This window comes from Centruroides vittatus, unplaced genomic scaffold (genome assembly GCF_030686945.1).
Source record: "Centruroides vittatus isolate TY-2023 unplaced genomic scaffold, ASM3068694v2 scaffold_149, whole genome shotgun sequence".
Classification (NCBI taxonomy): Eukaryota; Metazoa; Arthropoda; class Arachnida; order Scorpiones; family Buthidae; genus Centruroides; species Centruroides vittatus.
The window spans coordinates 524,702-545,694 of NW_027122681.1; the positions used below are offsets into that span (position 1 = coordinate 524,702).

General features: G+C 30.5%; 1 protein-coding gene across 1 annotated transcript; it reads right to left on the reverse strand.

Annotated features, from left to right (window-relative positions):
- Positions 1–10,094: 10,094 nt before the first annotated feature.
- Positions 10,095–12,087, reverse strand: LOC136987194 (zinc finger MYM-type protein 1-like). The gene is made up of 4 exons (XM_067284885.1): positions 11,214–12,087; positions 10,737–11,027; positions 10,366–10,635; positions 10,095–10,282 (listed from the first exon to the last, which is right to left on the reverse strand). The coding sequence occupies exons 1-4, from the start codon at positions 12,085–12,087 to the stop codon at positions 10,095–10,097; spliced, it is 1,623 nt and encodes a 540-aa protein (XP_067140986.1).
- Positions 12,088–20,993: the final 8,906 nt, after the last annotated feature.

Consider the following 20,993-nt stretch of genomic DNA (forward strand, 5'->3'; position numbering starts at 1 on the left):
TATTATAATTAAAAATTCCAGCAACGAGTTGCATAGCTCTTCAAGCAGCAGTATTTAAAACTGCACGTGGCGCCATCTATTATAATAATTTATTTGCATGCTTTTTATGACATTAATTGTCATAAAGTGGCAGAAACCTCAGTTCTGAAGGTAAGGATGAGTTTTATAGAATATCGTAAATGCTAATAACAAATAAAATCGTCTGACCCTACTCGAGATATGACACACGATCATCTGTATCTCCTTACCCCTTCATCTTTAACCACCATGGCCCCGAAAAACCTAGATACGCCCCTGTTACTACTCATGATTGTTACGTAAGTCGTAATTTCCAAATACTCCGATAAAAGTATTTCTATGAACGCCTTTATCGATCTCTTTTAGTAGGAATACATTTATGAAAGTTTATATCTGATCGAAATAATAAGAAACATATTAAGTATAGATTTATGTTTGTTCTAGATTTCAAATTATACATATGTACTCATAGTAATAATTTTACGAGAGTTGTACAGAATTTTGATTTTCGTAACAATCTTATCTATCACGCATTCAATTGCTGATTAACTTTATATAACCCACTATATATTTTTTGGTCTTCTCATAAATTCTTTAATTTATCGTGTATTTCGAAACTATTTTATACAATTAACTCTTAATCTACTATTGTCCTTTATTTAATACGGTTCTGCGTATCATTTAGCTTGTTAATACTATGACTTTAACCCTCGGGGTGCCTGGTGAAGAAATTACCGACGAGCGCCTGGTGGGGTCCCACAGACCCCAAAATAAAACACTACATTATATGGCTTGTAAAGATAATTACAATGTTATGTTAATATATATATATACAATAGGTTTATTAAGACATATTTAGAATAAAACAATCATTGATTGACGTGTAATATTTATTCACACGACTACATAATAAAATACATCAGCTTTTTTTGTTGTAACAAAAATATTAACTTTGTTTCTCTAGAAATCATGATGTAATCTCATTATAATTTAAGTATTTTGGGTTCATTTTAATGGCACTTTTAATTTTAATTGAACAGTCACTCACGTCTCCGTAGATATAACAAATACAGAAATAAATAACACAAAATAAATTGTAGCTATGCGTCGATTCCGCGCGACATGTCCAAGCATGTAAGCTGAACGATAATGTGAGGGGCGTGAGTAATCAAGAGTTACGTGGCGCTCAAACAAAAGACGAATCGACGAGATTTGAAAATCGCGTAACTCCGAGTTCGCGTAAGTCGGGGTAGCGTAAGTCGAGGTATTACTGTATTCCTAAATTTTATTCTTACATTCACAATAATTACACCCTAATATTTTTTTTATTTCAGAAACGTTCAATTCAATTATTCCTTAATAACTGGTAATTTGATGGACCCATACGTCACATTTCTTTCGACTGTAAGAGATCGGTAATCGGTGTCAATTAGTAGTTTTTAAATGAACCTATTCGCTATTTGTGTTATTTGTGCAATATTCCGACTTATCTCAATAATTAAGCTCGATTTTTACATTTACAAAACTCCATAAATTATGGTGGATTTATTGTTTATTATTGCTGTATTTTGTTGGAAAATTTTTTTTTGTCTTTGTCTAATGTTTAATTGTTATCTTTAATTGTAACTGCTGAAAATTATTAACTTGAAATAATTGCAACTGTACACCATTTTATGCTCTTTACTATTTCTAGGCCATTAAGTGTTAAAAAGTTCGTACAACTTTTAATTGCTTTATTATATCTATAATAACCTCTTCTCTCTTCATTATTGTTAATTGTCTACTTGGACTTTACTTATTAATAGGACTTTATACTGGTGTTTAAGGATTGGCGCAGTAATGAGAGTTAGTTCAGGAAAGAACAAAATTTCTTTATTATATCACCTGAAATAATAGAAATTATTAGTAGACAATTAACAATAATATTAGAATTTAAGGACAGTAAAGCTTTTACATTCTCCTCTTTTCAGTCCTAAAATTATAAATTATAATTAAAATAAGCATTTCTTTCTATTCTATTGACGCACTGTCCACATTACAATTGATCGATTTAATATTGCTCGAGACACACAAATGTTACGTAAATTGGAATTATTCGAAAACCTCAGAAAATGCATTCCAATCACAATACGTTTATCATTTTAAATACGAATTGGTAGGAAATTCTGTTTTATGACTTCCTCTTTATTTGATCATAAAATTTTCTATTCTTATATTTACTGCTTATATAATCCATAAATGTAATCAATCAAATTAAATATGAATACGTTATTAAAAATGCAAAATTACAAATTATGTAAGAGTTATTTCTTTTGGTTAATAATACAGTTCATGATGCATTTACAAGTACATTTTCTATAAATTTAAAATATGCTAAACCTCTTCCAACAGCATTATTGAATGATACGGCAGAAATGTTTTCATAGTTACGGCAATGTGTAATTACAGCATACAATAACCAATGAAAATGAAGGATTCCCATTCGAAAACATTACGTATATTTGCAAATGAATAGAAAGTCGTAAAATTTCAATTTCGATCATTCAAATTTTATGTGTTTTAATTTGAGAAAATATACGTATATTTATCATTCATGTATATTTATGCACGCAATCCAGGGAATTAGTTATTAAATTTATAAAATGTTTAACTGTTCCATATTTAAACGATCGACTCATTTTACATAATCTTGTTATATCAATAGATTTTAATATAATTTTATAATTTATTTTAATAGAAATCTAAAGCCTGATTAATCTTATGTATGATAAAATTTAAAAAAATATATAAATTTTTCGAAAAGATATTTTCTGATTCATTCTTTTTCTTATATAAACTCATATTAAAAAATGACAAAAGATTTAATTTTATGTTGATACAATGTTGTGGAAAAATAAATTTTGTGCTGAAAATAATAATGAGTCGCGATCTTGATAAAATACTAAAAAGTGTCAAAAAACCTGTAAAAGATACTATAAACAGTATAATATGACTGGTGTTTCAATAATTTATTCACTCTGTTCATTCAATAAGTTCAGTTCTGTTAATTATCCGCATTAACATGATATTACACAGAAGTGTAGACGTTATCTGACAAATGAAATCTTAGCTCCGTGGATAGGTTTTACTGTGTTTACTTGACACTAAACTCTACATCCGGTGACATGCCCTTGACATCATGTATAAATTTAGACGAAAGTCGCATGTTCGAATACTTTTTCATATACAACGTAAAAAAGAAGAAAAACGTCTAGAAATGCTTAAAACTTAAAATGCGAAGCCAGAAAACACAGATGACTTTTGAAAAATTGATTTTTCGTTACGGCAACGTTAATGTTAATTGCATTGCCTAAAAATCAAAGATAAATATTCGTAGGTATTAATGTAAATTATAGATCTCGATTAATACATAAAGCGTAACTTTTCTAATTGTATGACGGATTCACGTGATAAATCTTCACCTGGAATATCTCGGACATAGATGAAGTTTTGAAATTTCGTCCTCGTCATGTCGTCCGCTCTGTCAGCTGTACGAAGTCTTGTAAAATGATAGAACAATCGTGAGTTTTCTAAAAGTTTTAAATTTTAATGACGAGTAAAATCTTAATATATCATAAGGTATCGAAATGTAAATAATCCCGAATTCAACATTTGACTGATCTTCATACTTCTCTTGTGATAGATTTCTTCTGCTTTTCCGTTGTCAGATATTGAACATCCGACAACGAAAGACCAGAAGAAACCGATTTCCACAAAAACAAACAACGTCTACGATAAACAATTACACATAATATAGCATTTATTAATATTCTCTTTAATATAATGTTATACTCATATAAATATTTTTTCCAATTTAGCTTATTATATTTTATATTGTTTACATTAAAATAAAAGATTATCTTGTGTATGATAATTACAGTACACACAAACAGAGACATTTATTTTTACTTTAATTTACTAAGATCGATAAGCAATACATTCTTTGAAAGATAGGATTCTTATATAAATTGTAGTTTTGCAATACTTCAATAAAAGAATTCGTATTTGACAACGTCTTTATCGATATCTTGATAGGAATACATTTATGGGACTATATTTTTCTTTTAAATAATAACAAATGCATTGAATTTCACTCATTTCCATTCCAGATTTAAATTTATAGATAAATTCTCGTATCAACAATTTTACGATAGTTGCTCGGAATTGTGATTTACGTAACGTTGGATTCTATCACGCATTCAATTACGAATCAATTTCAGTTTGAGTAGTTCATAAAAATCAATAATTATATAAATATGAATTGATTTAATAAATTATATCATTATGTTACGTAATTACTATGTGAAATTGTACTATAACTCTAAACATTAATTGATTTATGTTATTAATGGAATGTATATAAATATGTTGTACAACATAAATAGATTGGTATTTAATTGTATGAAGTGATTATAGCTATATGCTTTATAAAAATTCGAGGTAACCGAAAAAATAAAAGTTAATTCGCTGTTGTGAGGCAAAACGGCCCGAGACAACACGTAATTTTCAAGTATTTTCGTCACTTCTATCATACCTGTTAAGTATGCTCACATTTCCATTGTAAAAGCGGAAAAATATTTATTATGTAGAATTCGCATTTATGTTACTATAATATAATTCTATTTTCAGAAACACAATTATTTTAACTGCAACGCTTAAAAGTAATTCAAAAAACACAGGAAAACTTTCTATGGATTTTCATACCCTATTTTTTAATGCTTGTTGTACCAAATATAATTTATTAAGAGGTTATAAATGTTTTAGTTACTATTAGTAATAATATATATGTTGAACAAATGGTTTTTAGTTGAAACATTTTAATATATGTAATTATTATATAATATATCTATACTATATACAACTATCTTATATAATATGTAATTATATAAGATAGTTGTTACTCGAATAAGGAATGTTTGGCATTTCCTATCATCGCCAATGTTTGCCTGAATACGAAAAGGCATGAAAGCGTGGTCATGGCGTGTTTCAGTAAACGTTAGTGTGGAATTTCTAAAGGACATGTCGATTTATAATAAAATTTATAAACAGAATAATTATTATGAAACTAACATATACTTAAAATATGGAAATTATACAATAATAATTGAAAACGATTAAAGGCTGATGAACATTAATCTGTTATTTGTAACCGCCGTGGTTAGAAATAAATACTTAATGTACCAGTGGACAACCCTTCATTTCTGTTTTGTAATTCTTTTTTGTTTCTCAACATTTACAATTATATTGAAGAAGCTGGACTTTTAAATTCAATCGATGGGCTGCAGTGGTGTGCCGTGACATTTGATAATAGGGAAGCTGTGTTTTTGTAAAAAGCCGACTTACAGGGGCAATTAATTAATTGCGCGTCAGGGCCCGTTCGTATTCGTTTGTTCGATAAGCCAGTAAAAACCGTATACTTCTTTAAATGTATTTTTAATAGATTATCCGACGTACTAAATAAATAAGAAAGTTCAATATAATTACCTCCGTTATTAGATTCAATAAATTACCTACGCCCTCTAAATGCCAATTCTCGCTTTGAGAAAAAACACATAACATCTATTAATTTAGATATAAGTATTAATCGTAATTATCTCGTTATAATTTTTAATATTTATCTTATATTGTCTACCAATGTTAAATTCTATTACACCTTGATTTCCAAATTGCTTCAATTTTACGAAAGAATCGTCATTCGTCAAAAATGTTATAGTCAAAATGTCGAAATTTTTTGTCGACGTATTTATATTTAATTTAGGCATTGGTCTCTCTCTTTTAATAATGTTTTCTTTTTCATTATATGGTCTCGAGCCAAAACTTTTTTAAAATAAATTTTTGAATCATTAGCCACGATATAAGGGCTAAAATTAAAATTATCAGAAAAACTTACTTGGTAAAACAAAATGTATGATGAATATACATACCCAGCACAAAAAATTCTTCAATTGTATGAATATACTTTTAAAGAAACTTATAATTAAATATAACTTTGTGAAGAAACGTACATAAAAATAACAAAATATTCTTTACTTTTTAAATCTTAAAACAATCCACTTACAAGTTAGTGAAATAGCTCCCTACGAGTGGCTAATGAATGAAATCGGAGACGGTCCAGGTAGGTGTGTGCGTGCCAAATCCCGAGGATGCCGATACCGGTCAATGTCGAATGCCTCTTTTGTCGCATTACTAGTATATCTCAAAGGACGCGACAGGGTTGTTGTAGATTTTAAACGTTTCTCACCATAGCTGTAAAAATCTAAATATGTTAAACTTAACAGATTGTCCGTCGTTCGTTTTCTAACTAATTCGTTCTAGAACCGAGTGTTCACGGTTCAACTTTTCGGTCACTCTCATTGAACTGGAAAAATTTCTGTCTTTATTACATCTAATATTATGAAGAGATCAGACCCCACTGTACTCGGCAAGAGATTGGTTCGGTTAAGCTTCTGTTTAAGTAAAATTTCGGCTCTTTCATCGGGGTTTTATATATGTTTCTAATTCCCTAATCGCTTAATTATTTACCTACTACTTAAGTAGAAATAAGTTGAAACCGGTCACTTTGTACCTGAATATCTGTAGTCTTGGGAAAGAAGTGGAAAGACATTTTTATGACAACGGATATATAAATCGTAAATTTAAGGAAAATAAATTCTAGAGCTTTTTTTTGTACCATTGTACATCTCATTCATTAAATTTGGTTGTAAATGATGCTGCCGAAGTAACAGTTAATTTTTAACACTGTACTAGAATTGTACACGTTTTTTCTGCATCCCCTTACAGATGGGACATATTAAATCGTAATATCACCGGTTTAACATTGAAATCCGTAAGTAATATAAGATGGGAGAGCAGAATAAACGCAGAATAAACGCAGAATAAATATATCAAATATATTAATGGATTTTTTTTTTAAAACTCCTGTCAACTATACAGAACTATCATAAAAACGTGCCAGTAAACTCCTATCGGTTGGGTTAAGTTATAAATCTAGTCAAGGGTGAGCAACCGTTTTTATAACATGGGCTAGAATAAATTTTACGTTTTTTCCGCGAGCCGTAGTAGTCAATTGGCACCTTCTTGTGACTTGTAATTTTTTGTCTGCAAATATGAAATAAATAAATAAAAAGTTAATTACTACATTTATTTCTCTTATCGTTTTCGAAAATTACAAAGAATTGGAAAAATCACTATTAATTAGTTATTTTTCCAATTTAATAATCTATTAAAAATCTCGCGGGCCGGATAGAAACTTTTCGCGAGCCGTAGCTGGCCCGCGGGCCGGGGTTGCCCGCCGTTTACCTAGTCTGCTCGTGATTCACATAATCGGGCGAGGGTGGCCGAATATCTAGCAGGCGGCTAACAGCCCACAACCGCTCCGGGATATAAAGTCGGACTCTTTACGCGTGTGTCGCTTCTACCGGCTAAACCGGGTGAGGTTGGTGCACTGTAAACCACATGTGCTAATGCTTATATAATCTGGCTGATTAGAAACTGACCCGGTTTCGACATTCCTTCCACCACTGAATTATTCGAATATACAATAGCAATCTTATCGTTTTTTTCACATGTAGTATAAAAATTTGTAAAAGATACATAATGCAGTTATAATAAAAAATTAATTTTAATTAATGCTGTACGTTGAAATATGAAAATTTGTATTTTATAAAATACAAGGGAAGGTCATTGGAAGGTAGAAGTGGCGCTTCCATCGCTTCCAATGACGGCACGCCACTGATGGGCTGACATATGTCAAGTTCAAAGTTTCTGGCCGATTGCTGCTTGCATGATTAAAGCAACTGTGGAATAAGTAAATACGAAAATTTACAAGTACAGTCTGTTTCGAAAATTACAGAGTCAATACAAAATAATGAGAATAACAAAAAAATAAGCAGCACATTGTGGTACTAATTCCAAGCAGACACGAAGTGTTTTCAAGTACAACTGGATAAATATAAAGTTTTATAATTAACACTTAATCAGTGAGCCATTGGCCGAATTCGTTTAGCTGACATTCAGTTTCTTGTAATTGTGTCGCATGAATATTCATTTCTTTCCCTTCGTACCTGTTTGCAGAGAACATTACAAAAGAATAGAAAAAAACTGATTATTGGTTTTTTTCCAACATCACATAATAATTTTATGAAACAAGTAATCAAATAAATGAATTTGTAATCGTGCCACCACACACACACACACAAACATTCATACATACTGAAAAAACCGTACTGAAAAAAACCTTTCGAATTTGTCTGCATTTCTCGATGTTTCGAGGTCCTTGAAACCAAAAATATAAAAATTTTAAGTCATTTTATTCATCTGATTCCCATTGTTTTCCTTTGTTTTGTATAACGCTCTGTTGTAAGTATTAACATACGAAATTAATACCTGCTTAAATTCCTTACTTAAGCTTGAATCGAGAATCAAAATTTGTCTCCAATCATTTCGTTATATGACACTACAGTCAAACCTGTTTTTATGCGCTGGATAGGGACCGCATTAAAAAAATGCATAAAAAAATTACACGAAACTTCACGAGTGGCTATAAAAAATAGTTTTCTCAACACAATTGAAAATATATTTTTTTATGCGGTCAATATGGACCGCATAAAAAAAGTCTCACATAGAAAATTACTCAAAACCGTACGAAATAGAATTTATCGACAACAGATGTCAGCACTTGACTGCATCGTCTCGTCTATCGTCTGTTTTAATATTTTTGTTCGGGTGGTGTTTTGTTGACTTAAAAAATAAATTATTTCATTTTTTGCATATTCATGCAATAATATTACTATCATAAGTTTATTTAGCTATAATAAGTCAACGTGAGACATGACAAATCGCACGAGACTAGTCGCTAATTATACCGCACAAATAAAGAATCGCATAAAAAATCGCACAAAAAAAGACCGCATAAAAACAGGTTTGACTGTATCTTATATTTTAAAATATACGGCATTTTTGAAAAAGGCAAGTTAATGCTTACAGCTTAATTTATGCATGGGATTTTTTCGGAATCGTTTGTTTGTAGTAGCGATATTTCGTACATTTGATAAACGAGAAAGCAACGACAAAAACAAATTTGCGATAAATACAGTCAAACCTGTTTTTATGCGCTCTTTTTATGTGCGATTTTTATTTGTGCAATTTTTTTAATGTGAATTTTTAATTTGTGCGGTTTTTTTGTGCGATTTTTTATTTGTGCGGTATAGTTGGCGACTAGTCTCGTGCGATTCGTCATGTCTCACGTTGACTTATTATAGCTCAATAAACTTATTATAGCATAAATGCACTTATTATAGTAATATTATTGCATGAATATGCGAAAAATGAAATAATTTACTTTTTAAGTCAACAAAACACCACCTGGACAAAAATATGTAAAACAGACGATAGACCAGACGATGCAGTCAAGTGCTGGCATCTGTTGTCAATAAATTCTATTTCGTACGGTTTAGAGTTATTTTCTATGTGAGACTTTTTTATGCGGTCCCTGTTGACCGCATAAAAAAATATTTTTTTAATTGTGTTGCGAAAACTATTTTTTACAGCCATTCGTGAAGTTTCGTGCGATTTTTTTATGCGGTTTTTTTAATGCGGTCCCTATCCCCCCGCATAAAAACAGGTTTGACTGTATTTAGTTACCTTTTCCTTACTTGTATGTGGTTGTAATTTAAAAACAGTATTAATGTGGACTAGAAAACTGCGAGTTTAACATTACTCGTTTGCATATACCGGTCATGGTAATCTGAGCAATACGAAAGTGAGAGGCGGACATCTGGTCGACAAAATAATGATGCAAAAGTCAGGCCCGGATCCAATAAGCGCGGGGCTCGATTGGATGTTTTTTGCAGGGCCCTCTATATATTAAATATTTAAATAAAATGTAAATTATATATATATATATATATATATAGGCTATATATATATATATATAAATGTCATGGATCATAAGATAGGTAAACTTCTACAGACATTAAAAAATAAAAGTGCACAAAATACAAAAACAATTACACTTTATTGAATATGAATATATAAATTTACATATTTCTAAGTTTTTGTTTTGTAAATTCTTCTAAAATAGTTTGAAAATCCATTTTCCTTGCTTCTTCACTTTCAATCGACATAATTGCTAAATTATTTAATCTATCTTGAGTCATTGTCGATCTCAGATAGTTTTTAATTAGTTTTAGCCTGGAAAACGATCTCTGTCCAGAAGCAACGCTCACTGGAATTGTTAAATATATTCGGAAAGCAATAAACAAGTTTGGAAATGCCGTTGCTTTGTCATTTTCCGATAAAAATTTGAACATTTTAAATGGATTTTCAAAAATTCTGATGGAAGGATAGATTTTAATGCTTCCATTTCTTCAACTAACATTTTTTCATCTATATCAGCTTCCTTCACTATTAGTGCATCATTTTCTGTGAACCTAGAATCTGTTAGAGAAATTTCTAATTTAGCTGCATGTTTTTCAAGTGCTTCTTTTTCCATATTTTGAAATTTTCCCAGAAACCCAAATAAGTCATTATGATTTTTCAATTGTTCAAAACGATCTTTTAGTGATTCTGTAGCTTTATCTAAAACAAAATTTAAAAAAGATATCTTGTATGCGTTTATCGGATCTACAATAGGTTTATCATCGCCTTCAGAATTGAAATGTTTCTTTCTTTTCCGAAGCCTTTTATTTCAAATTCTGTAGATATTTCCAAATCTTCTGCAAGAGTTTTTGCTTGAACTAAAACTTGTTCGAATCCAGTATTTCTGTAGTCGCTTAACCATTTTAAAAGTTTTTCAAATGAAGAAAGTGCAATGGATACATCTACAGATTTACTTTGAAGTTCCTTGCTTATATAATTGACTTGGAACAGTAAATCGTACCAAAAAACCAGTGATACTAAAAATTTATAGTCTTTCATTGCATTTCCAAGAGATTCTGCCTCGCTTTTAATCTGTGGATCTTCGGTAATTTCTGATATTTCGAAAAGAGCATCATAAAATTCACCTATTTGGTATCTCACTGCTTTTACGCTTTGAATCCGACATTCTCACCTGGTATCGCAAAGAGGCTTCACAGTAAGTTCTTTTATATATTTGAGAAGTATTAACCATCTTTTTGAAGATGCCGAAAACAAAGCATATAGGCGTCGGAGAATACCAAAGAAGGTTAAAGCTTCTGGACAAATTTTTGCTACATCTCCCGATACTAGATTATAATTGTGACAAACGCAAGGAGTAAAAAATGCCCTTGGATTTTCTTTTAAGAGTCTAGCTTGAACACCGGAGACTTTACCCTTCATATTCGAACCATTGTCATATCCTTGCCCTCTTATGTTGTTGATGTCAAGCCCTAAACTTTGAATTTCTTTCTTTAACACAAAAAATAGATTTTCTCCTGTGCTGCTCTCTACATGTATAAATTTGATAAATTGTTCATATATAGCGATATTCGAGCTTGGTAATGCTCCATCCAAAACATATCTGATACTAAGAGACATTTGTTCTTGATGACTGATATCTGGAGTACAATCCAGAATCACAGCAAAATATTTTCCATATTTTATTCTATCGAAAATTTTATTTTTTAATTTGTTGCCTATTAAGTTTATTATTTCATTTTGTACTGTTTTGCTTAAATAACTTTGGTGTATTTGTTTTGTGGCGATTCTTTGTATATGATCCTGCATTACTGGGTCAAATGTTCCAAGTAATTCAAGTATTCCTAGAAAAATTCCATTTCGTGCATCGCCTAGGTTTTCGATGGATCCTCTAAACTCGATATTTCGTTCAGCTAAAAACTGAACTACAGAAAATAATCTTTCAAATATATTATACAAACGAACTTTTTCTTGGTTCAACAACTTCTGTTGAACATTATTTATTGTTTGCTCAGCAGAAAGTCTTTTTCGAAGCTCTGTACATTTTAACATAACTACCAAATGATTTTTTGATTTTTCATGTGTGGCTAATCTATTATATATATTTGGCCAGTTATTAAATTCTACAATAGCTAGTGCAATTGAGGCACCCATACTGAATAGCCGACAATAAAAACAAAGTATTCTGTCTTCTGATTCAGAGTATATTATCCAAGGACGGCTTATTATTTCACCATTCGTAGGCTTTCTTTTCAGATGCACTTTTGAAAAGTGTGTTCCATCCTCTTGCCGCTGAAACTCATTTAAGATAGTTTTTGTAGGACCTTTTTTAACTAAATAATCTCTTATTTGTTGAGTAATAATCCCGGGACAAGAAGCGGAATCATCAGTTATATTCAGTTTTTCCATTTTCATTCCAATACAGTAGAGCGTCGATAAGTGGAACCAATTGGGGACTGGGGTCCTTCCAGTTAATGATTTATTCCAGTTTCCGACTTTGTACGAAAAAATACATTAACCTGTCCGATGTTCAAATTTTTCTCCGTTGCGTATCGCTTCCTGTTGAATTTTTCTCCGTTGCGTGTCGCTTCGTGTTGAATTTTCGTCGATTTTAAGCCTAACGAAAATTTTTATAATAATCATCGAAACTATCGTATCGTTAAAAATTATTTTGCATTTTGTACAAACAAAATAAATATATTAAAGAATATAAAAAACACGAAAATTGTACTTTAGAAGTAAATTTAGTATCAAAAACATTCGATTCAGCACGACACAGTCCGACTGAAAATCGTTCCACTTTCCGGCCATTCCACTTACCGACGTTCCACTTATCGACGCTCTACTGTATTTGCTTTTTCCGATTCCGGTCTGTGTAATTGTGTTTCTTGTTTAATTTTTACCTGTTATTCTTTATTTTTATCATCATTTTCTTCTTCACCTTTGTCATCATTATCTATTTTTAAAAATTTGTTTAAAGCATCTCTGGGTTTTTCACTTTCGATTTTCCTTTTTGCACTTAATTTCCTTTTTAGACTACCACTTTTATGTTTTCTTTCCACATCTCTTTCTCGTTTTAGTGGATTCGACATCTAATGAAAATATTAAATGAATTTTTAATCACAAAATATACTTATATTTTTAATTTTAAATATAATTTCTTGTTAATAAATATTATGTAATACAATCAGTACTTACCTTTTTTAACAATAACAATTAGTAATTGTAGTCACAAAATACGACAATAATAATTAAAACGATTAGAAGAATAGAAAACTGCAAATGCAATAAACAGTTTACATTTGATAGAAGCTACATTTACTTAATAGCGAGCGCAGCACAACAATAACTAATGCCAAAAAACGAATGTGAGTGCACCGAGTAAGACGCATATAGAATACAATAATTAAGAGAGAAGATAGTACTATCCGATTAATTAAACGTTAGTCAAAAACGTTTTCTATATTATAATGTATATATATTATAATAAACACAATAATAAATCTAATCCGTCAATGCGAACTTAAAATAAATATATTTTTAATTATTTGAATAATTTATAATTTATCTTTTATCGTCAAAAGCAATTTGCTTTAAATTTCGAAAAATAACTTTTTGTTAATTTTGGTGGTGATGCGAGGCCCCTTCAAGTGCGGGGCCCGAATGGGCCCAATCGCTCCAATCGCCTTAGATCCGGGCCTGGCCAGAAGTTCAGAAAATGCATAAACGATCAATGTCTATCGTGGAAGAGTACTTGGTTCTGTCTAACAAACAGTATTCATGTGGCTAGACAAATAACAAATTCAACATCAGCTGTACCTTTCTAGTTGACGGTATAATGCAGTTATTTATAATTTTTTAAACGAAAATTACGTGGCATCCGAGTAAACGTAATAAAAAAATATTTACCACAGGTTTCATGTAGCACAATCGTATTGTATTCATGCCGAAATGCTAAATTTGCTTTTTTATTGCAAATATATTTACTTTTTCATATTTACATAATTTTCTACGAAATAATAATACCAATTTGATTTCAATTGTATCGTTATCATTTCATGTCAGACACTTCATGTTATTAAACTAAATCACTTATACACTTATAGACTGTTTAACATAAGTACATGCTAACACAAAACAGACATATTATTACTGATTATTATACTTTTTTAAATTGCTGTAAAAATGAGATCCATCTTTAATTCATAATAATAAATTTAAATTTAACTCATTATCATTCATGATAAACACAAATTTTCAGCCGCAGTAATGTACACGATACCAATCTTGGTGACTAAAATATCTTCATATACTGCAAAGAAGAATAAATTAACTCTAATATAAACATTAATCTATTACCTTCCAATTATGGTACATCCGAATAATGCAAAGTTCAATCAATACACCAATTTATCTCTGTTATAAAACGAATTCCCCGTTCAACTAATATCATAAAACGTAGTCACTTATAAAACAATATGTTCAATTAAAATTCCGTTTTAGAAATTAGTTCACAATTATCATAATGAATACTATAATATTTTAGTACACTCAAGTATATTAAAATATTTAGAAATAATCGCATATCAGAAATAATTTATTCATATTAAGACACGATACAATCTCAATTCCATTTAATGTAGTAATTTTAATTTTCAAACGAATCAATTAGTGGCCATAGCAACCTAACAGTGTAACAGTATATAACAATTTCATACATCCCAAGTGAAAGTTTCTCCAAGAAGAAGGCTGAAAATTGGTAGACTCAAAGACAATTCTCTTTATTCAAGTAAAAAATGCTACCATTTAGGGAAAGACAACGTTGCATGGGGGGCATGTTGGCTCCAGTACTTAATTCAGCGAAGGTATTTGGTCTATTTTATTGGAATCCGTGTCCATGCGTAGAAGAAAACAAAACAGGAAACGTCTATTTACGGTCAATATTATTTAAGCTGTACACTTTATTTGTAGAAGTATTTCTCTGGATGATGTTTTCTACTTTTCTGATAAGTATCCACAATATCAACCTTTACTTTGTAAGATTTGGAAAAATGTATGGAGATTACGCATTTGAAGCATCAGTAGTATTTGCACTTTTCTCACTTTACATTGCTGGACAGTTTAGTATACTGAAACGACGAAAAATCCACTTTCATTGCATCGCAGGCAGTTATCCGGAAGAATGGAAAATAACCGACACCATAGAAGAGTACTCATTGCGTTTGTTATGTCTGTTATTTATTTTATTTATCACGACTAATGTGATGTCCGGAATTACATTTTATGCGGAAATAAAGAAACAAAACGGAACAGACACAGAAGCATTTCTTGTGTCTGTTATCTAAGCTTTATGGCTCATTTATTCTATGGGTCAGATCTTATATCAGGTTTCTATATGTTCAGCGGTTCTATATGTTCAGCATAATGCAAAAATAATACCTGCTGCTGTCCGAAGAAATAACGAAAATAACTGTTAAGGAATCTTTTCTACGAGACAAATTACAGGAAATCTTGCAAAATCAAGTTGAAATTTGGGGTTATTGGAGTATGATTAACGAAGAATGGGATATTTTTTTGCCATTTGTCTACACCTATTTTCTCTACGGGACTTCTTTTGTTTGGTACGCAACATTATTTGTGAAATTATACCCGACAATCAAAATTGTATTTACAGTAGTATCGTTGTTATTTGTTTGAAATAATTGCTGTTTGCTGGGCACTCTCTCATTTGACATCTCTGGTACGTGAATATTACTTTTTCTTTGATTCTATAAATGCCTAAATTAATTTCTTGTAGGTTATGTTAAGTTTATCAATAACTATAATATGTAGAAGTTCGTCTACTAAAAACAGAAGTACGATTTTATAAACGGTAGTACGTTTATAAAATCGTACTGCCGTTTTTGTTACCAGTGTAGAGGTATGAAGGAATACATGTCAAGAGTTGATATTTGGCACAGAGTATTACGTGCCCAAATCATTTGCGCATAAAAAATCCAGACTTGTAGTTAGTCAGGGGACCGAGAACCGAGTGAAAATAAGATACAAAATGGTGACCCTCCTCTAGAAACATGCAAAACAGAAACCTTGCCTCACTGAAGTCAGGTGAAGAGAGTACCACCCACAGTCATTCTAAGAAGTGAACTCTGACCTTAGGACTGAACACGTAGTATCTTCTATGTTAAATAACATTTGTAATCTAATTTTGTAAATTTGGGTTGCTTGAAATATGACGTTAAAATAGTTTTATGTCGTTATTAACGGTTTTTTTAAACATTATCTAGTATAGTAAAATTTTGGGGCCGATAAAAATTTGACGTGTAGGGAAAAGTCTGCCACCGCGTGACCTACGCCCTTTTTCTCACTTTTAAATTCTAACAAGGAGAGACATGTTTATACTTCATTTACTTAACCTTTCGATCTTGGATTTATATTATATCTCGACACTATTGTAAATATCCCGTAGCCGATACAAAACAAGTAAATTATCAGTTTCTCAGTTAATTTTTATCAGCAGAACAAAAGACGCAGAACACCTGGTCGAAGTCAACGCAAACATAACGCACAAGGTAAGACTTGCCACGTACAGATTTTAGCCACGCCACTATAGACGTTATATTAGGGTTGTCGTTACATCCAATTACGTTATAATCGGATTAAACTTTCTATAGTTTGTGCAAAATAAAAAAATAGTTTCGGACGATACAATAGCCACGATTATTTTTTTCAAAAACTGGAAATTTTCGTTACGCATCGACAAAAATTCAACCCTCGCCGTCACGCAACGAAAGAAATATCGACATTGATTAGGGTATACCAGGATAGGCTAATTTCACCGGAAATGCATTGTGGCCGGCGAAGTTTGAACGATCGCGCTCAAAACCAGCGATACAAAAAAGATTGGAGAATCAGAACGAGACCTGCTTGAGCGTCAATGTGACTTCGCATAGTAGTGAGTCTCCGAGACATAGTCTTGTCACAAATACGGCTTTGCCGTTTTATTTGTATTTAGATGTATATTTATTTATTATTCTTTTCATGTGTTAATTTTTATGTTTAGATCTAAATAAATCTAAATGCATACGTACTGATTTTTTCATAATTTGATTATTTATTACTAAATTATAAAAGTCATATTTACATATAATTTAGTATGTGTGCGGTGAACTAACAGTTTTATAACAGCTTTATTATGTATTATATGCATATTCATAGCACTGATAGCAATCATATTAGTATTTTTTATAATATTATTACTTTATAAATTTTAAATAATAGTTTACACATTAATAAATTTTGTTTCATTAAATAAATGTTGAGTTTTAACAATATATAGAATTATATATATTACATGCCAAAGTTACATATTGTTTTAACAATATATATACTGAACTTTAATTAATTTTTTTTTGTAAAAAATGTCAAAATTGCAATAGTTAGGCTTCATGCACTCACATTGATCTGCGATAAGCAAGCACAAATCAAAGTGCGTACAATATTTATTTCATTGATCCATTCAGCTGAAACATTCTGTATTGCTTAAACATCCCTTGGCCACTTATGTCTGAAGCAAAAACACTTCAACAAACAATTAATTTTAACACGTCGACGTATCTAGCAAGAGTACGAGAAATTCAGCCGGTCATGAACAATTGTTAGTCGAATGACATTCATACATAAGAAGATGCTTATATTATTCTATTCATTAATTTACTACGTAATGTTTATTAAATGAGATCAGCGTTGCAAATTGTCTTCTGCTTTGTAGCTTTCCTTTGTATTCATTTGTTCTATGAATAAATGAAAACAGGTAAAATAAGTAAAAACATTAACGTTTTATAATTATTTTTGTTGGTATTTCATTTAATATGTAGTTGTAGATTCATACATTGATCTATAATATTCTGTTTTTAGATGTACGATAATTTCATAAGTATCGAAAAGGTTTCTTCTGCAAATCTCCCATTGGCATTCAAATTTAAGGTATGTAAACAACTTCAATAGTTACATTATAATTTGTAACTGGGAGTTGTTACGGTATTTATTTGATATAATTTATTCTCTGTCCTTTTCAACATTGTATTGCCTTAAAAATTTAGACCATATGCTATGACTAAAGTCCGAACTAACCTGACTCTGTCATATGACTAGAAAATCAAACTTCTTATCGAAGATAAAATTAAATATAAAAGGGTTTAACAAGTTAAATTTTTGGCGGATTAGCCATACCATCGTCGGAATTTATATTTTGTGCCTGGTCTTGTCTTGTTCCTTGACTTACGCCTAACGTATTACGTAACGTATTGTTATACAAGTCCAAGAATGAAATATTTGTAGAGGTATTATACAAATTATTGGAAACTCTTTATCTCTCGGTTGAAGATTAATTAACTGTACATTCAGATAAGTTAATGCCCTCGATATTATGTTGTTGTATTCATTCTTATTCTTGATATAATTAACTTATTAAATAGATTTATATTTGTTAACTTAATAATTTTTTAAATTTGAATATGAAAATCGAAATCTATCGATAACTTACTCGCTGCTCTCCCCTCTCAAACGTTAGTTAAAGCCCTCCTTCTTGCAATTATAATAAATATATATTCGCGAGACAAGACGCGATTTAACTTTATTGTGTGATGTCAGAATCCTGACGGGAGACAACGCTTTTATGATCGTTTTGTTACCAAATTCTTATATTAATATAATAAGGCCATACAACGACAACTTGAGCGGGATTTACCATCCTGTTGCCGTTAAAAAGGTCTTATAGGTTTCTCTCTACATCCCCGCCGTTCATCATCAACTACATGTTCAGTACATACTAGAAATTCATTATCGCTCTCATTTAATAACTTTTAAAGTTAAGCACGTGTCAATTTCACACGATCTTCAATTCATGTATTGTAATAGTAAACAAAAAATGTAAACTAGATCATCATTTATACTCGAAAGAAGCAGTTCGTAATAAACTTTTATTGTGAATAATTAACATATTTAAATATTATTTCATTTCCGAATTACTCATTAATTTTATAAATTTTATTTTTAAAAGATAAACGACTTTATGAAGAGATTTGGAAAAATTCCTCTCGGAATATCTATGGGCGGATTCTTTTATATTAAACGCGACTTCTTGATAAGGGTATGTTTTGAATAATTTTAAGTACTGTACATATTAGTCACATTAATTGTTAATGAATTAAACGTCGCTATTTTCAGGTGGTTAGTGCGGTTTATTCGACGTTTTCCTCGTGTATTGAAGTCAGTGGAATTTTAAAGAAGGAAACGAAATGTATTGTGAAACAAGTAAACAATACGCATCGTGTTTAAGTGTTCTTTATAAAAAATTAATGAAATAACATAGAACCTAACTATAAAGCATTTACAACGTTAAATCCTATAATAACATTCAATTTTATACACGAAATTATTTCAAAAGTTAATGCATGGATTGTAGAAATAAATGAATCATAGATGTGTATAATAATTCACTTTAATCTGTGTTCTGATTATCTTTATTCAGAATTTCATCTTTCGATTGTTTTATGGAATAACACATGCACGCTTCCGAAATGTTTTAAAATGTAATAGAGTAGCCTCGTTTTTAATATTTTACACTGGTTTTAATGAATATTTGTTAGACGACGATATAAAAAAAAAATAAGAAAATGTATTGCATGCTTGTAACTGCTTCGCACCATATTACTGTAATCAATTAGAATAGTAATTATATTTTCTCTGTAATTACTTAATAAATTTTCATTATACCTTGATTAATGTCAACGTTTTTTAATATATATACGGTAACATAATATCTGTTATTACACCGTACTCATTGCTGTACTGCTATATTTTAAAAGGGTTGTCCTCTATAAAGTATTAAGTATAGTATTTACTTGATGACAAATTGATAAATAAATATATATGAATAAATCTGATACACATGATTTTCCTTAAAGTGAAGGAGGATAAAAGTTATGGTGACTTGTTTATTTCTTTACCGAAATGAATTTCGAACTTTTCTATCATCTAATATTAATAACCCTTTATTTACAACAAGATTAGTAGTTGTGTCAATCGAAGCAATAGAATAATTCTGTAGATTTTTCCATTAATTAAAAAGTATATAGCAATATTGGGAAATTAACAATTGAAGAAATTTAAAGAGAAACAAATAAAATCCGAACGTGTTAGACGAAGGTTTATGTCAGTGTTGATATTAAAACACTTTGCACGTAAATACCATTTGAATTGGAATTCGCATATGTGACTACGAATGGAAGATGTTAGTTATTGTCGTTTCGAAGATGAAAATAATCGTTTAATATTGTTTATATTTTTCAGTCATTAATGATATGAGCATTTCTAATGTATATGGAATTAATGCACTTTTCAGACTGCATTTTGTAAAAGCTGTACACATATAAATACCCACTGTCGGCTGTCTGCCTGTTCTTCTTTAATCTGGAGAAAATAGGATAGACACGTGAATGCTGCCACCAGGTTTGAAAAGCATATTGTCAGGTGGTCTCGATTAACTTATACGACTTCCAATTTATAACGAAAGTCACGTTATTCCCAGTGAAATATTTTTCTAAACATATCTAGATAGATGACTGGCATAAATCTATTGATAACAGGAAAATAATGATGTACACGGGCGTGACAAAACTGAAATCGAGACCGAAATTTTAGCTTAAATTATAAAGATACGATTAAAACTTGCAGGCGGGTATTATAACGATGGAAAAACTAGAGACACTTTCGATATCGGTAACGACACTTCTCCTCCGGTATTAAATTTGTATTCTTACAATTTTCACAGACGACTAAGGTTTGTTAAAACAGGATTTTGTAGCCAAATCACAAACCGAAATGGAATTTTAAACTATTTTTTGTGGATTCTTCTACATAAAACGGAATTTCCCGATAAGAGTAAATTGTCATTTTTTCATATTGTATATATTTACACGATGAGAAAAAATGAGAAACTTTATTTATACCTGACATATTTGTCAGGTATAAATGAAATTAATAAAATGTCGTTATTTTCA

Bases quoted from the DNA above. Each gene is read 5' to 3' on its own strand.
- LOC136987194 (XM_067284885.1), bottom strand. From the start codon at position 12,087: ATGGGTGCCTCAATTGCACTAGCTATTGTAGAATTTAATAACTGGCCA. The intron at 11,028-11,213 runs GTATTCTCCGAC...TCGAAATATCAG, and splicing joins AGAAGCTTTAACCTTCTTTG to AAATTACCGAAGATCCACAG. The intron at 10,283-10,365 runs GTTCAAATTTTT...TAACAATTCCAG, and splicing joins TTTGAAAATCCATTTAAAAT to TGAGCGTTGCTTCTGGACAG.